The sequence below is a fragment of the Hippoglossus hippoglossus genome, chromosome 8, assembly GCF_009819705.1.
Source record: "Hippoglossus hippoglossus isolate fHipHip1 chromosome 8, fHipHip1.pri, whole genome shotgun sequence".
Taxonomy (NCBI): Eukaryota; Metazoa; Chordata; class Actinopteri; order Pleuronectiformes; family Pleuronectidae; genus Hippoglossus; species Hippoglossus hippoglossus.
Window position 1 is genome coordinate 16,089,560 of NC_047158.1, and position 18,026 is coordinate 16,107,585.

General features: G+C 41.1%; 1 protein-coding gene across 6 annotated transcripts in view; it reads left to right on the top strand.

Moving 5' to 3' along the window:
- LOC117766980 (septin-9-like) overlaps nt 1-18,026 on the top strand; it is an 86,995-nt gene that overhangs the window by 61,368 nt on the left and 7,601 nt on the right. For 5 of the 6 annotated variants that reach the window (XM_034594456.1, XM_034594457.1, XM_034594461.1 and 2 more), the window contains one exon: nt 15,641-15,850. In XM_034594456.1, coding sequence (XP_034450347.1) covers nt 15,641-15,850 — 210 coding nt within the window. Of the gene's footprint in view, nt 1-7,228; nt 7,341-15,640; nt 15,851-18,026 lie in introns of those variants that run through there. The other variant, XM_034594462.1, reaches the window with a different exon arrangement.

Genomic DNA, 18,026 nt, shown 5'->3' on the forward strand with positions numbered 1-18,026 from the left:
TGTTTGGTTTGGACAACATCTTTCTCATTTATTGTCGAATTCCCCTACCTCATACTAAAGTAAAGGTAGACAACAACAACAACAACGACAATTATACAAAAAATGACAGACCATGTTTTACAATTCCCCTGATTTTGTCTGGGGCCTTGGAAGTTGTTATGAGGAATATAAGTTTGTGTCACAACCTCGTTTCCTCCTCCTGTTGACCCACTCTGAAGGCTGGCCCTTTGTTGGTCAAAGTTGTACCTTTCCTCGATCACAATAAACAACAGCAGTCCAAGACAAGCAAGGTTCCCCCATATGTTTCTGATTTCTGATAACTGGAAATCACTAGTGTTACTTCCATAGCGCTTTCTGAGATTGGACAGTGACTGGTTTGCTCCCACTGAAAACTTTCGGATTGTTCTCAGGAGGTTAATCGTGATCTCATAGGTATGTTCAGGATCATATGTCGTATTTCCAGGGATCCCATAATGCTGTGTGATGTACACTCGATCTATCTGTTGCAAAGTTTGCCATCCTGTGCTCTGCAGCCTGACTCTGAACACGATCCGGTCCCAGTTTCTTCCCGCATACTCTGCCTGGGGATGGACGACATAATCTGGAAGTTGTTCACGTCTGTCTAGAAGTAGATTGCCAACAGTGTAGTACTTGTAACCATTAGGCGTTTGCTCCAGCATCCCCTCAAAGTTGCCATAATGATGCGATCCAAAATCGGCATTGTTTGGGTCAAAGGTCAACTGTATGATGTTGTTGCTGTCGATATCAACTATGTTGGCAAACCAGTGGAGAAGTAGAAGAGTGTGTTTGGGCACAGATTGACCAAAGTTGATTTTCTTCAAATCATTAATTGAATTGAGTCTTTGTACAGCTGACACAGAGGCCAGTGCAAGGAACAGAGCTGCACAGCAACTCGTGACTCTTCCTGACATCCTCATCATCCTGTAATGATACAGAAAAATATATCAATGAAGGCTGGGCATGGTGGGCAATAAAACAATAGCAAAAAAGGTTGAATATATATTGATATAATGGTTATGCATTGTGTAAGGCGGTATAACTCATAATTAGTCTACCTCAGATTTAGATAATTATTTGCTGTTTATCAAATGTTTGTCATTCTCTCCTCATAAAAGAGTTTGAAACCACAACCTTCACTTCACTGAGCAAAAATCAGTCTTTACACTTAAAATTAATAACGTGACATTTAATGATAATTATCGAGAACCTTGGCCCAATTTTTTTCCCATATCGCCCCATATTATCAATCCATACATGTATTTGTAACTAGGATATATCTAAAGATTATTTTTACTAGTGCAGTTCCCGTTCTCAACCTGCCTGGTTGGAATGTGTTGTTTGTTTAGCCTGTGGTGATGCTGGTTGCAGCTTTCATTCTGAAATTGACCTGCAGTAATTAAGCTGCGGTAAGTAAAGACCAGCTGCTGTTGCACAAAGAGCTGTTTACCTGCTTTTTTCCAAGTTCGGTGAAGCTCGACTCTGTACGAACAACCTTGACCTAAATTTATGAGTCCCAGCCGCTGCTGCTGCAGAGCACTGACCGTCTCTTTATTCACAGTTTATTGATATTGAATGCATTTTGCAAATCGTAAAATTCAACACTGCACTTCCCAGGGCTCTTAACAATATACATTCCATGTGTGAAGGCAATAAGATGAATGCTTCTCGAGATGTGAGGCACAGACTTAAAGACAGGGAGAGAGACATATGTCTGGAAGTACTAGATGGAGATAATTTATGTATTTACTAATGCAGAAAGGGCTTAGGTTTTATTAGGAGGATCTCTATTCTACGTGAAAATCTATTAAAGTTTTTCTGACTATAATGAGCTTCTATGTTTTGTTTCTAAAGTATTCCAATGGGAGAGGAGTAGTTAAACAAAGGGTGGAGTCCATTCTGAAATGGCCGCTGCATCAAGGATGTATCTCTGATAAGGAACGGTTACTAGTAAAACCTGTTTCAGTGTTCATAAGGATGTCTATTGTTATAAATCATAGAAAAAAGGATGACTTGTCCTGACGGAGAGGTGAAAACATCATTATTTTAATGCCTCTGATCAAACTATAAAATAATGTGTGTTGTATCACTTGAGAAATAACAAGCAATAATGACAATATAGTATTTGTTTGGTAAATCGCATCTGTATGATTTTGAAATTATCACAGTTCAGGAAATGGAACAAAGTAGGTGAATGTTTTCAAGGCTATAAAGTGGATTAAGGATTGTGTATCTTGTTTTTGCTGAAATTTGGAAATAATGTTTTTGGTAATGTGTAAATGACTGTATTCCTATGACACAACAAAGATTTCATAGAAGAATGACCAAGTGTAGCATCACCGTCCTGAACAAATGATGTTGTTCAATAGAGAAAAACTATTTAATAAAGGAGACAAAATAAGAGAACTCCTCACAAAGAAGACTGGGATTAAATGCCTCAATCAAATCTTGAGTGAAACTAAATCAAAAAGTAGTGATTAGAAAATTTGAGCACTCACCTGCCTTAGTGTGCGGTCACTAGGTATATGATCTGTGTTAGTGTGAGAGTCGCTACTCCCTCAAGTTGCTATTTCCTTGAAAGTGAAACCAGCATAGCAACTTCTGTTCGTGGTTACACGGAGTTTGGGTTTATCTGTAATGTACTTGTAAAAATACAAAAGCTGATTGTTTGTATTGACAGTTATTTGTGGGATTGTATCTTTTTTTGTTTTAGCTAGATTGTTGCAGAAATCATGGTTTGAGAAAGTTGAGACATTACTTCCTGTTTAATTGTAGATAAAATCTTTTCTGTTATTCAGTGAATGGAACGGAAATTTAAAAGTGTGGTGCTTCTGCTTGACATTTCTTGAAAAACTCCCTTCATCAATCACTTCTGAATTATATATATATTATATTTTTCCTCATTTTTAATCAGTCAAGATTCAGTGTGAATGGCATCAACTTTTCTAAGACACTCCTACAAAGTGTTACTTTCACAATTGGATAAATCTTTATATAAATGGTAATATTGATACGGTTCTTCAAAGCTGATCACTAGATTTCAATAGCATGTTGAATTCTATGGCTCTAATGATCTGCAGTGGAACATGGAATAGTTGTTTCAGCCTGCAACTCTCCCAGCAACCAGCAGGAGATGCTGTCACCCAGGTAGTTGCCCTTGCTCACCTGGAAGGTTACTTGGCCTCAGGCTTGTTAAAGCTTTATGTCAGTGCTGCGTTTAAAGCTCATTATAGTTCAGAGACATGCGGAAGAGCAGATCAGCTGTCAGGCTGTTTGTCTGTACACACACAGGCTGCAGCAGCTGTTTTCAGAGCAGCGACAGTGTCTCATTTAGCTGTTTACTATGTATCCTCCAAACCAACCAAGTATTTCCGATTTTCCCAGAGAACTGGATTCATGTGACACACACAGGTTTCTTTTGATATCCTGTAATGGAGCCTTTTGTGTTGGTCAGGACAGAAAGGGAGTCAGAACACACAAAGGAAACATTTAGTTAGTTTGCGGTCACCACCCACATATTTTGTATATGCAGCTTAAGATCATCCACACACAAGATGCTGTGTAACAATGCTCTCATTGCTGTGTTTGATTTTTTTTTTTTTTCTTGTTGTACTCCAAAATATCCTCAACAGGCAGCGCAGCCAAAGATTCACTGATATTTTTTGTGAAATAGCATTCACTTCACTGTGCGTTTTCTGTTGAGGAAAAAGACTAGCCACTGATGCATTAAATCCAATGCACCCAGTGACTCAGGCTACTATGCTATCCATCATGTTTCTGTGTTATAAAAGACCTTGGACAGCTGTTAGGAACACTGTCAGGGGTCAGCCAGGCAGCCCTATACTCCGCCTGCCAATATATGACACCATTTTGGCTCCAGAAACATCAGCCCCTGCCATTGGCTCTCTGTCACCACATCCCCCTGTCTCCTCAAAATGAAGATCTTTTTTATCCGAAAAGGCCATGTCCCCAGCAGGGCAGCAACTCTGTTACAAAGGAACAAAGCCAAGTTATGTCGGCTCAAACAAATGATGGTTGGCTCACACTGCCGGGTTCAATCAGGAGTCAGTAGCTTCAGGAAGAAGCTTCGAAGGTGAGGGAATGGAAATCATTTTTATCTTACGGTTTATCTTAATTTATTTATAACATCTGTAAAGTTGTGTGTCACCTTTCATGAGCTGCTTTCAGACATGCACTGAACTCTGAAGCAGGAAAATGTCCAGAAAATGAAATGTGCATGTTGATGACGTTTCTTATATGTGACGGACGGAGAAGCTCTCAATTATGAAATATCTCAGGATGAAAAAGATACACGTTAGAAGACATCGAAGAATGTCATCTTGTAAAGACAACAGGATTTCAGAGCTTTTGGTGAGAAGCGCAGACATTGGTGTCGAAACAAAGAGTTTTGTGTTTTCTGCAGTGGAATTTATACCTTATGTCCTGCCTCCTGCATGCTCTACCCAGACGCCACCCCTTGCTTGAAAGTTCCAGACATTTTCTTGTTGTAAATGAGTCTCATCCTGCTGCGTTCTTCATATCCAACTCCCTAAAATGTCCACAAACTATTTCTTTGGACATTTCTAGGAGTTCACGTCTGAAAATGTCTTTTAGTTTGAAAGTTGACACGGACGAAGTTCAAGCTTGCTGTAAGCTGGGTATGTTGGCTGTCAGTGGTGAGTTTTACACTGTGGGTAGCTCAAAGTAAAGGGTAACTCAAAGTTTTTTAGTGAAACATTAGGAGAGAGAGAGAGGCTGCACAGAGGCAGTCATGAGGAAAAGATTGTGTTTCGAGCTCAGAGTTGGCAGGAGATTTAATTTGCACAAGGCTGTTCTCATTTTGAATGAGAAAGAAACTATTTCATGACACATCGTCAAAATCACACACTGCATTAAAATGACTAAATCTGGGTCTCAATTGTTTTGCCTTGAATGAAACCGGCAAGTTTCCTTTCTTTGTCTCAGTCCATTACACTGTGGATTGTTTTATCTCTGGGACTGTAAAGACGAGAAGTAGCAGTAAGTGTATTCTCCTATGCTCATGTCCGTATTATAAATGGGACAAAAAAATGATCTCTGCTCCAATAACTGCACTGGGGACCTGGTGTTAAGTTCACAGAACTGGAGCTGAGGTGATTTTAAAAAACAGCAAACTCAACATGTCAGCCTTTAAATCCACTGATGCCTCCTGTGTTTTATCTACATTTTAGCACCAGTCTATAACTTCATACGTACGTTTGGTTTAAACCATGGCTTTTACTGGGGCGACAAAGTGGAATTTCAGAGAGAAGGGAGATGAAAACAGGAGGCTTGCCTTGGACTGAAAGGTTTTAAGGGGGGGGGGGGCTTAGTTAGGGGAAATGTACAATTTACCACTTTGTAAGACTAAGTGCAACAAAGGTTTAATTTGAACTCCATATTAGGTCGAACCTGGTTCGATCACACTGACGAGGCCCCCTGCTTGTGTGTTGCGGCAGTGGCTCAGGAGGTAGAGTGGGCTGTCACCTAACCAGGTGGTCATTGGTTCGATCAGCGGCTCCTCTGAACCATAGACTGTATATAAAAGCTCTGAACCCCAAAAACTTGATGGCTGTGTGAGCAGTGTCTGTTACAACAAGTGCAGCTTATATGAACGATGTACGGATGAGTGAATCTGGGTAAAATGGGGAAATACAGCCCATTTACTGTGTGTTTTGTATACATACATATATTTGTGTGTCATGCCAATGCATTTGGCACATACCCTCCTTGGATTACAAAACACCCCGAATTTACAGACACCTAACCAATCATTCTCTGGTATTACGTAAAACAGAGGAGACATGCGCTCAAAAGAAATAGAAAATCCAAATGAACTTATGTTTACAAAACTTTTGCAGATGTTGCATATCTATAAATTAGCTCAAGTGTGTGTATATATATATTTACTGTCTGGTATAGTGCAGAATAGGGTGTGTACTGGGAGAAGGGTTAATCCTATGTGTAGATGAAATGAGACAAATCCATCTTTGCAGCCCGTTGTGCCTGTTTTCTTTTTATTAGGAATATGACCCTTCATCTCGAGGAATGCAGGTGCTGCCGTGTGCGTGCGCGTGCGTGTGTGTGTGTGTCTGTTCACGTGGCTGTTAGGTCGCTCTTCAGCCTTGTACTGGTGTATAATTACACTTCCTGTGAGGCTGGAGACAGCTGTTTCCTCTCCTCTTTAATCACACAAATATACATACTCCAAGAACAGTAATCAGCCAAAGTAATTGGTTGGCTCTCAGGTCTTAAAAAATAAGTGAAGGCTAAAAAATCTGCATCAGACGAGACACTTAAGTTTTAATTGTTTTAGTTGTTTATGTTGAAGAGTAAACTGTTATTCTTATATTTGGCTGCCCCCCTTGAAGACATTTTATATAGATTTATATGTATTCCCCGATGTGTGGATGAATACAGTTCTATCTAATCTAGGATGCTGGAAAACCTGGTGACTTTATTTACTTGTGGCTGCCTCATCAAATGTTACCGGGCTGGCTCTGTAATTGATCATGGCTTTATAGTGATAGTAAATATACATTTACATCATGCCAGAAATATTTTAAAACAGGTTGTGATGGAATTATGCAATACCTCAACCCCCCAGCTTTTTAACATTCTCTTCTTTTGGGAAAGAACAAATCTCTTACACATCCTATGCTCACCCTGCAGTGCATGAAAATACCTGAAACATGAAACCTTTCCTTCAAAGCATGATTTTGAAATCGAAGATGTTGCATAATACCATGAGCTTTTCCATAAACAACGTATTTGTTAGTATCATGAGAATTGAAAAATTATTCTGAGCATACTGACAAAGGGTTTGATGTGACGTGTCTCAGGTCTGTGTGCGAGGAATGAGTGGGATGTGATGAATGCAGAGCCTGGAGAGGAGATGAGGAGGTCAGGCCAGGTAATTAGATTAGGGTTGTAAATAATCCTGGGAGTTTAGGAGAGGGACATTCAGCCGGCCTGAAGCTAGAAGTCAGCCTCAGTGCAGATACACACATACAATCTTTTTTTTAAATGTTCCCTTCAAACTCTGCCTCAGACAAATACATGTGCTCTCTTTTCCTCTTAAATTTATTCTGCATTTTGGGGTTTTTAACTTTGAGGCAGGGGGTGGTGGGGATATTGGAAGGAAGTGGGCGTGTCTTGTTCCCTTGCATGCTGTCACATGACAGGCATGGGTGGGAGGGACAGGCAGGGAGCCTCCAGAGCCACGGCAGAGTTTGGCCTCTTTCACAGTGAGTGCATACACACTTGCTGAACTTCGGCAGGGGACGACACATACTTTACACACGGTGAGTGTTTGGCATTCTGGACGTGCGTGCGTGAGTGTGTGCGTGTGTGTGTGTTTTGCAAGGAAGCAAAACAAGAGGAAGCAAATGTTTTTTCTTTCATTGTCTTTTTTTTGCTTGCATGTCTCTGTTCTTCCAATGGAAGAAGAGCTTTGATCATCTGTGGTTTTCACATACTTTACTTTATAAATATCTTCTGCATGCCTCTCATACCTGACTGAGTCCATAAGTTAATAAGTGTTTACGTGCTCCTGTTATTTTTTAACAGTTTTGTTTAATATACATAGGAGATGTTTTGAGTTCTGGTATCAAAGGGAATTTTTCAGTTCTGTGTTATTTGCATATTTTCCATTTATATGTGATATGTGTGTGTGTGTGTGTGTGTGTGTGTAATTACCCTTCTTAAGGTTTTACATTCCCTCTGTTTTCCGTGTCCTTAATGTTGTGTGTTTCTGCCCTGTGGCAAGCTTTGTAATCGATATACACAAAGGGATCTGCCATCATGTTTCAGCTCCTACTCTGTTTAAGTTCACTTTGTGTGTTCTGCTGTTTCTGATATTGATCCATCACCAGATAAGGTGTGTGTGTGTGTGTGTGTGTGTGTGTGTGTGTGTGTGTGTTGTGTGTGTGGTGTGTGTGTGGTGTGTGTGTGTGTGTGTGTGTGTGTGTTGTGTGTGTGTGTGTGTGTGTGTGTGTGTGTGTGTGTGTGCCTACCTACCTACCTACCTACCTTTTAGTTCTGTGTCTGCTTTGGAAAATGCACTAAAGGAATCAACGTAGCTGATGGTAATTAGTGGAAAGTTGTCCTTGTTCCTTTCCAGTGGAAAACATTATGGATCAAATTTGACCAAAATCAAAGGCTGTTGTTGGAAATGTTTTGTTGACCCCGTCCAGCTTCCCTTTAGTCTCCTTTCTGATTAGTCTCTCTGTCATTTTGTGGTTGTGGTGGATTCTGGGTAACCTATGGCTGAAACTGGAACATTGTGTCATCCAGGTTTTGTTGTCGAGGGGGTGGGGGGGTACATGGCACAGCGCTCTGACAATCTCCAACTGATGGAAAACAGCAACCACCCTACACCTTCTCAGAGAGTCACAAGCCTCTGGTTTGCCTCAGAAGCATGTGCACATACACACACACTTTCTTACACAGAGTTGCTGAAAGGAGCTCTGTTGTGGCCCCTGTGTAATGCCAAGCGAGAACAGACAGTGGCCTTTCACCAGTGTTTGACGGGACGCTGAAAAGGTCATCGTTACCTTCTGTATCTTGTGTCTGTGCATTTTGAGAGTTGGCGCAGCAGTAAGATTATGTATCTATTGTGGAATTCAGAATCACAACCTTGAAATGCAAACTATTTCATGCATGCTACAGCTGCGTAAAGTAAAATTGATAAAGTTTCAGCTGTGTAACTTGACACGCCCTACAAGTTTTTTACTGTGTGCATGAGAACTTACATTTTTTTTTTTATAAAATTCGAAAATTTGAATTCCAGGGCATACTCTGATGTAGTAACTACAGTCTAAAACGACTTTGTGTGAGGAATTTAACTTATTTTAGATGGTAATGTATGCAGTGTCAAATTACGTATTGGAATTTGGATATAAAGTCCTTTTGTGTAAAATATGCCAAGAACTACAACACTGTATGAAGCTGCTAACGTGCTGCAGTGTGAAGTGACAATGTGTATTACCCCTGCCAAGGAGGATATGTTTTCATCTGCATTTGTTTTTTAATTAGTCAGCAGGATTACACAAAAACTACTGGAGAGATTACCTCAAAACTTAAGGACCAAGTAAATTTTGGTGTGTATCTGAATCAGATCCATATTTTCAGTTAAAGGCTTTTTCAACATTTTCACAAATTTCCATTTCCATGTATCTTGATGGGAAGAAAAACATGCATATTTATGGGACTGATATCTATGAGTGTGTGCAGTTTGGTTTAGCGTTATTAAATCTAAGGGGACCATCGAAGATTTCAAAGTATCAAAGCTGACGTTGGTGATGAGGAGGCTTTTTATAACGGACTGAAATTTTACCTGAATTAAATGTGGAAAATGGTGCGCACAATTATATCCAACTGATATTGAGACCTAATAAATGAACTTAGTCGGTGGTGAATTCTACTTAAAGTAGTGTCTACTATCGTATGGTTGAGCTTTGTATGTGCGTCAGTCACAGTCCATAAATACTGCTGCTGAAGCCTGGAGAGGACCAGAGTGAGAGGCTTTATCTCTCACACACACACACACACACACACACACACTGTGGGGAATGTCAAAGACTCTGTAAGGACTGCTGGTTATATTACTGATGGAATGATGGACATGTACTTGTACACCTTCACACATGCAATGAAACATTTTATGAGTGGCCTTGGGGACCTCAGTCCAGCCCACTTCCCAACACTGATACACCGTCGCCCTCATATGAATTAACATCCTGATCTGGTTAGACAGCATGCTCCTTTAGTTAGGTAAAAATCAACCAAGCGTTTTTTTTTTTTTTTGCAGTCTGGATAATGTCATATCTGCTATTAACAACACACTGACTTAAGTATGAACATTGGGCCTTGTCGCCTCACCTAGAGTCAGGGGATATGTTTTACTCACAGCCACACAGCCTGCCATGAGTCCCACTGACAGTTGTAGACAAATGAAGAAAATCTTGTTTTATGAGTTTGAAAGCTTCTGGCTGTTGTCCCTGAGGTGAGGTATGCGTGTGGACAGAGGTCAGATTCCTGAGCCCTCTGGCCCTGTGGACCCACACCCGCTGTCAGCCAACCGATTCACTGATAAAGTTTGACCTGCGCACTAAGATAAAGAACTGCACTGGCTCGCCACCACAGTGACCAACAGCTCCTGTGAGGGAGCCGCTAGCAGATAATAGCTTGCTTAATTATTTTTGCAAAGAGCCTCAGAAAATTGGCAACTTCTTGATTAATTTAGTGTTTGTGTGAACACTTTAAGGGGTTAATGTTTACTAGTTGCTTTGGGTGAGGATATTGTTGTGAAAAGCTTAAAATGTAATCAATTGCACACTTATGTGAGGAACGTTGTATTGTGGTGGAATTGCTGTCCTATGTAGATACTCGGCAAGAAATCAAATAAATGAGCCACGGATCACCCCGTCCATAAATGCTCTTCTTTCGTAATATAAGCATTCAACCTTGCAAAATGTTCATTGTGAGCTGCGAGTTAAAAGGAGCTTGGAAAGACAACAGCTCTGTTGTACACCACCACAGTGTGGAGACTGAACAAATTCCTCTGGCAGTCTAGACAAACCTGTGGGCTTCTACTGTCATTACTGTAATTTACCAACATTTCTCATCTGTCTGCAAAGTAACACAAGCTTCTGAAGCTGCTTGCACCGACATGGATGCATCTTGATGGTTGGAGTCTACATGTCCAAGATTGGAGTAAAAATGCAAGAGATTGAGTAACACTTGTTTGTAGCTCCAGAGAGATAAGGTTTCCTACACGCCTTAACAAATACACAATACTGTAAAGGCATACTTATGATATGCAACACACATACACACATGTTGTCCAATGCCAGGTGACATGATGAGCAAGTTGGTTCTGCAAGGGTCAAAGGGCACATTTCTCCAGAGAGCTGAATGATGGGGACTCTGGGAACTGGGCCTTGCTGCACAAACACTCTGACTTTAATAACACAACAGACCATGTTTGCACTGCCACCACTCCAATTTCCCCCTTTTATTAAGGGATTCACTGTCAAAGGGTGGGAAAAAAGTGTTTGTCTGTGTGTGCACAAGTGTTTATACATGTCCCTCCCCTGGGTCTGTTGCAAGCCCAAGTGGCCCATGGTATTTAATTGATTCTGTGCTGGAGGGCTGTGCTGGAACCCCAGTTCAAAGTAATTTAATGGCCACATGGACTTTATTCTTTCTGCACAAGCTTTCTCAGTTGTCGTTGCAGCATCTCCTTATCTTATGAGAAATGAACCGTGTGAGACTCATTGACCAGACCTCCCAGAAACTTTTGTTCTTTTTAATTTTAACACAGAATAAGCCTCTCAAGCAGCTCACAGTCTTCTAAAGAACTCAACTGTGAACCAGCTTTGTCCTGTGCGGGAATGTAAATAAAGAACAAAAAGAGGCAATGCTTTTAAAGAGGGCCCATAAAAACATTTTAGACCAGAGCAAAGAGGCAAACAGCCCATTTAGTGGATTAGTCCACTAATGTGTGTTTGACATGGAGCTCCAGACATGCACTGAAATGCCATGAGTATTACAAAGTCTTAAAAGTGTCTAAATAAAGGAAATCATTTTTAGGATCCAAGTTTTTAGGATTCGGTGAGTGAGTGAGTCACCCTCCTAGATACCAAACACACTTCCATTGAGCCAAGTTTCCAATCCTTTCTTTCTCCTGATTCCTCTCTGATTCAAGTCAGTTTTTTACACGGGGTCAAACCACTGGTTTGTCATAACCTCAGCACGGCTCCTTTCCAACCTAAACTGGGAACACGACCTCTGACCTGTATGCACGCCACGCTGTCAAAATCAGCACCCTGGGCAGTAGAGGCATGGCTCAGTGGTTCTGACCACGTCTCTACAGTCGTAGCGTTTTTCACAGTTCTTGGCAGTTTTGGTGCCTTTTTTAAAAAGACTAACAAATGTGGACATGTTTTGCTGGTTTTCAACTGTATTTACATCCCTGTTTGGAGGCCTGTGTGTAGTTAGTGAGGAATGCCCCAGGCCCAAAAGTAGAATAAATCACAAAATGTACGTTTTTTTCTTTCCTCCCCTCCTCCATTCAACACTCCTTCCTCTGTCCTCCTCTTCCTGACCTTATCTTTTTTTTTTTTTTTTTTATCCCAACTCCTCAGTGGTCCTCTTCCTTTCTGCTTCTAGTCTTTATCTCCCTGCTTTCTTCCTCCTCTTCTTCACCACATTTCTTTTTAAATTCACTTGATGCCTGTTTCTTTTGTTTCACATTTTTTCTAGCCTCCAAAATGTTTTGTGGTCTTGGAGGCTGCTGGAAATGTTTGACAAAAAAGCTAAGTAATCGGACACTGCTGGAAGCAAGAAAAAAAAACATTCTTTTGTGCCTATAATTGAAAACAGGATCCCAGCAAGTCAAATGACTCACTCCATGCTTTCCAATTTCTAAAATTAATTTTGCTCATCTACAGACTCACATTATCCAAACCATCCCATAACTAGATCTGACACAAAGGAAATCCTTGCACAAATTTGAGGGATGGTCAACACTTCAATAGATGATGCAGAGAAACTCTCTTAACCTTTTCCCCAAAGTTTTTACACAGAATAACATTTGCCATGAGACATTCAGATACCTGATGTTCTGTCTGAGTGAGGTCTGTGAAGCCCCTTTGTTGGGGAAATGTCTACCAGCTGCTGAACCACCAGGGTCAGACATTGTGTCTTAACATTTTATAGGGTCGTGCTCCAACCGGCCAGTAAACATCTGTTTGGAAGGACGTCATGGAAGAAGTGAGGGCACTGAAAACCCCTTGTCTGATAAATGGTCAGTGTATACAGATGTTTGCAACTGGCTGCTTCTGAGGCTTTCTCCGCTCTGGTTTTATTCACTGTCAAAACAACAGAGTTTACACAATACACTTCACTTGCAGCTTGACAATCTTGTATCAACACCTCTTCAACCTGGGCTCTGTAGTTTACTGAAATTCATGACACAGGACTGAAACGGTTTACTACCTCAGGAGAAAGTGATTTATTTTTATTGTTTGGCAGGGCTGGGTTTCCCACAGTAGTGGTCCAGGACTTTGTGTTTGTTTGCCAAGTAGTTTACAGTGTTTGACACTACTCTGACTTGGGCAAAAAGGCAGTGTGTATTCCTGAATGACGGATAGCGATGCCCCTGAAGAGTCTTGTTGCGTCTTACCAGGAAACCTGCGAGTTAAAATGCAGGATACAAACAGCTCTTTCTCTATTTGTCTGTGAACCATTCATCCTGTCTTATGGTGACTTTTGTATTTTTCCACCCACACAAGGAGCTTAGTGTGTGTTTACTATAATACAATAGATGAGGGCAGCATTGTTTTCAAAGAAGGAAATAAGGCACCTATTTCAGGACAAGACCTGAAATCAACTGCAGATATTAAAATTGTTTGTACACATAATGCTGTCAGAAAAACTATATAAAGATAGACATAAACGCTCAGTCCAGAAAGTGAAGCACCGTTGTTGCAGCCTTGCCTGTCGAGGTGTGCTAGCCTCTGGTCAACATCTGTTTATTGCACATAACTGTCACAGAAGAGAAGGTCAAGCAGAGCGAGAACAGCTGACGTGCACAGTGGCAAGCAGAGGATAAAGGAACAAGGGTTTTGTGAGGTGAGACAAAGGAGGAGGGAATTTGGAAAAAGGATGAAACCAATGTAACCTTCAAGATAAACGTCAGAGGAGCAGTAGAGAGGAGGAAGAAGATAAAGGAGTGATTACAAAGAAAGTCGCATGGGAGAGACAATGGAAGACTAAGGGAAGAGGGGGGGGGGGACTGGTGATGGGAGAGAATCAGTATGTGGAGGGAGGAAAGGGTGAGGCTGACACAAGCAGAGGTATGGGAATGTGGGAGGTGCAGAGGAGAGGTGGAGGGCAGTGATTTGCACCAGTTTGCTGACTAACTGTTGGAACAGGATGGGGAAGTGGTGAAGGAGGGAGACCAGGAGAGCTGCTTCCATAGGTGGGTCTCTGACACACATACATACACAATGGAGCTCATTATTATAAAAGTAACACTCCATGCTAAATATTGAGTTTCCACAGCCGTGTTATTCTAAACTGATTTTCTCCCATTAATCACTGCTGTGTCAGTTTGACGTGTGAGGAGCTCCTACCAGCAGTGGTGCCTTTCCCCTCGATGATTTAATTCCCCGGGTGATACAAGTGAACTATCTAGTTGCTTGGACTTCTTCTCTGTGTGACAGGCCAAGTGTTGTGGAGGGAGATTTGTGCCTGAGCTGGAATCCAATAGCTATTAAACACTTGGCAGTCGGTCCAAGCTGCTGGTTATGTGTGTGTTCATGTTTGCCCAAGCTTTTTGTACCTACGGGTCGGCTATGTGATCGAAAAGAGGAAAGGCTGAGTGGGTGCGAGGCCATGGCGACCACTGTGAATGTATGAGCGTGTGCATGTGCGTGTGTGTGCGAGTGGATCAGGTTTCAGCCTCAGCCGTCTCTGGCTCTGTTTTCCACCCTTGACATTAACAAGACAGTAACACTGCTCTGTGCGAGCGAGGGAAAGTGGGGCCCTCTGAGGGGTATACTCTACTTCATCCACTGGACATAGAGACGTAGACATAAACAGTGTAAATTCTTCACCTGCACTCCCTTAACACACTGTAACAGTGAACATAGTAAATCAACAGCGACCATATTAAAAGTTGAATATTTAGCTTATGATTGGACACACATCCGTGGGAATTCCACAGGAGGACATTGAGCTAATCATTAGCAAAACAAACTGTAGGGATAACCTCCTGCCAAGTGAAAAATACTTTAATACTACAGAGTGTATTTTGAATTTGAGTTTTCTGTTGAGTCAAGAGTCTGCGTTGGCATGAGACCAGCCGTCTCCTGTGTTTAAAAGTCAGGGGGTGATTTTTACATGCCGTGTGTGGTGATTATAAAGCAGACAAACAACCAGACATATTTATCTGCCACTTTGGTGCCAGTTCTCCAGCAGGTACATCCAAATGATTGAAAAGCAGGGATTTCCCAAGGTTTTTATTATGCGGGTTGTGATTGTTATGTAATTGATACGTTTTTTTTTAGCAGTTTTGCAATAATTTGTTCCCTGTTAAAGAAATGACGTCTTAGGAACTGTGAGTGTTTTCGATATAGCTCTCAGCTCTGCTCCTCTCTCGCCCACAGTCCTTGTTTTTCACATTCTCACCCTCGCTAATCGAATTCACAGAGAGTAAGTTGACGCATTGGCGACACGCGACAGATGCAAAACTAAAACAAGAATACAGTTATCTCAAGATGAAAAAAAGGTGCCAAACACATCGACAAAGATGTCAACTAAGACAATGAGATTCGAGAGCTTTTGGTGATGTCTGTGTGCTGTCACAAAAACATGTGATTTCCACAGCGGCATTTATACGTCATCTCCTCAGGCGCCACTCCTTGCTCGGACATTTTTCTGTTGTTGTGAACGTGTCCGACCGGCACAGTCTCTTGTTGCATTCTTCATATGTAAAAAGCAGATTCCGGACCATATCATGTCATGTCTGAAAATGACTATTCCTCAGCCACATCCCTCTAAACCTCCATTTTCTCCTCTTCCTCTGTCAAACCAGGGCCAGAGGTGATATCCAGCTACAGTGGCATGACCATGTCTGAGGCGGTGATGCCCGATGCTGTGGTGTCCCCACCGATGGGCGGCCTGTACGGGGAGAAGGTCGGTGGCCCTGTGGTGGACTTCAGTTACGTTGGGATCGACGCCATTCTGGAACAGATGAGGAGGAAGGCCATGAAGCAGGGTTTTGAGCTCAACATTATGGTTGTGGGTAAGTCGTTTTAATTTACGAGGAACACAAAGACCTTTGTCTGTCTGTCTGCTCTGAAACACACCAGAAAACATTAAGTAGCGTCATCTTTTTTCCTATCAATTCATTAGTATAGTTAAAATGAGTGACATGTTTTCAAAAGGGTTTAGAAATCTGATTACTGACCTGCTGCATATATGCGTTACGTTTAAATTAAACGCACAGAGTTTAAATGTTAGCCCTCACACAAACCCAAAGACATGCATGTTGGGTGTTAGAAATATTCCTGTCATTGCTCTTGACTGAAACTCTGTCCTTGGGGCTGGAGTTGGCCCCTTGTTGCTGGATGGTTACAGCTCCAAAATATTTAGGATTGCTCAAGTCGTGAATTAACAACTTGTTCTTAACTTTTATTTTTATTTTTTATTATAAAGACGAATTTCATGTCCTCATTCTCTCAGCCTTGTCATCAAGTGCAGCCGACATTTTAAATGTGTTAGTCTCGAAAAGACCTCAAGGCCGACTGTCATTCAGGTATATGTGCTGGTTTCTCTCTAATCAAGTTTTGTGAGAAAACTGAAGCCTCAAACCCGTTTTAATAAGCGGCCAAACACAGTAATTAAACTCTTTGTGGTTGAGCCCTCATCACTGTGATCAGACACCTTTTAAACAGGAGCTAATTACACACAGACACACTCACGCCTCCGTAGTTGACAGGCCACTATAAAACCAACACCTCCCTTATGTCTCCACTTGGTGACGTTATGCCTGTGGGTCTGCGTTTCATCCTCAAATAAAAAAAGTTTGTTTAAGAAACAGCCTCAGGGTTGTGGAGCCAATTTTCTATTCAGTTGAAATTATTTTCAACAACTTAAAAACTGAGAACAGTGCAAGTTGTTGTTGTTGTTGTTGTTTTACAAAGATATTTTCAAGAGTTGAGTGTTTTACATATTGGATTTGTATTAGTAAATTGTAGTGGCATGATCCTAAACGGTGAAGCCTACAGAGCAGGTAAGGTCCATTTGTCATGTTTTATTCAAAAGAATTAGGTGTTAAAGACGGAAGAGGGAAAATGCAGTCTGGCACTTTTTATTGTAAGCTCTGAAGTTTTAACCTTGACAGTACTTTTATGAAAATGTTTTATCCTTGCTTTATCAAATCTATAAAGTAAAGAATTGGCTGCAGGTTAATATGAAAGTGTTAAGACCCTTCATCACCTGTACAAGCTCAAGATTTTAAAGATGACCCAAACAATCCTGGATTATTCTCACCACCCACTGTATATTGAGTTTCTTCCATCTGGCTGTAGATAAATTTGGTCCAAGTGCAAGTCATTTCTACCTGCTGCCATCAGACTTTTAGTGAAGTTGTTGTATTTGTTGAAGCATTTATTGTTATTAGGTGGAGTTTCGTATGTGGTCAGTGCCAGCTGTTTAACTAATTGCCCCACAGGGATGAAAAAAGATAACTTGAACCTTGGAAGAACTTGATTGTAGCAAGAAACCTCTAATTTGGTTGAATCTTTTCATTTAGTTTTTTCTTATTCATCTTCAATATAGTTTTGTATTTTCTATTAATTTATATTTGTCAGTTAGTTTTCAACAAAATCTACTCGACGATGGCCACATACAGGCAGCAAGTATGGGATTTTGGTGCCACATCTGTTGTGATGGTTGTTAGTGAAAGAATGTTGGACCGAGACACTCTGAGAAATGCCGCTGACAGAGAGGGCAGAAGCTTTACAGTACATAACATTTGGCATGAAGTGATGATCGCTTCTTAACCTCAAACTGAAGTGAATGATTTTCGTCCAATAAAATGTGCAGCTGTTGTCTCTCAGTATTTGCAGAGTAGAGCAGTGTTTGCATGTAAGCGCGCTGCTGACTGCCTGTAACTTTGACTGTGTTTGAATGTGCTTCTCCAGTATTAATTTCTTGATGTTGACACAACCTGAAGATGAACTGTGCAGTCGCTGCCCAGTGGGCCTCTGCAATCTCCTCCTCATTAACCTGTGGTGGTGGCAGTGGGAGGAGATGGTTGCATTCATACAGATATTTACACAGACTGCTTCTACCATAAAGTTTCCATTATTATCTATATCTCTATATAATCTTATCCAGTGATCATCTGGTTGAAAAGTATCTGAAAATGGCCCAATAAAAAATAATTTGATCAGATTTGTAATATTACTTCAGGA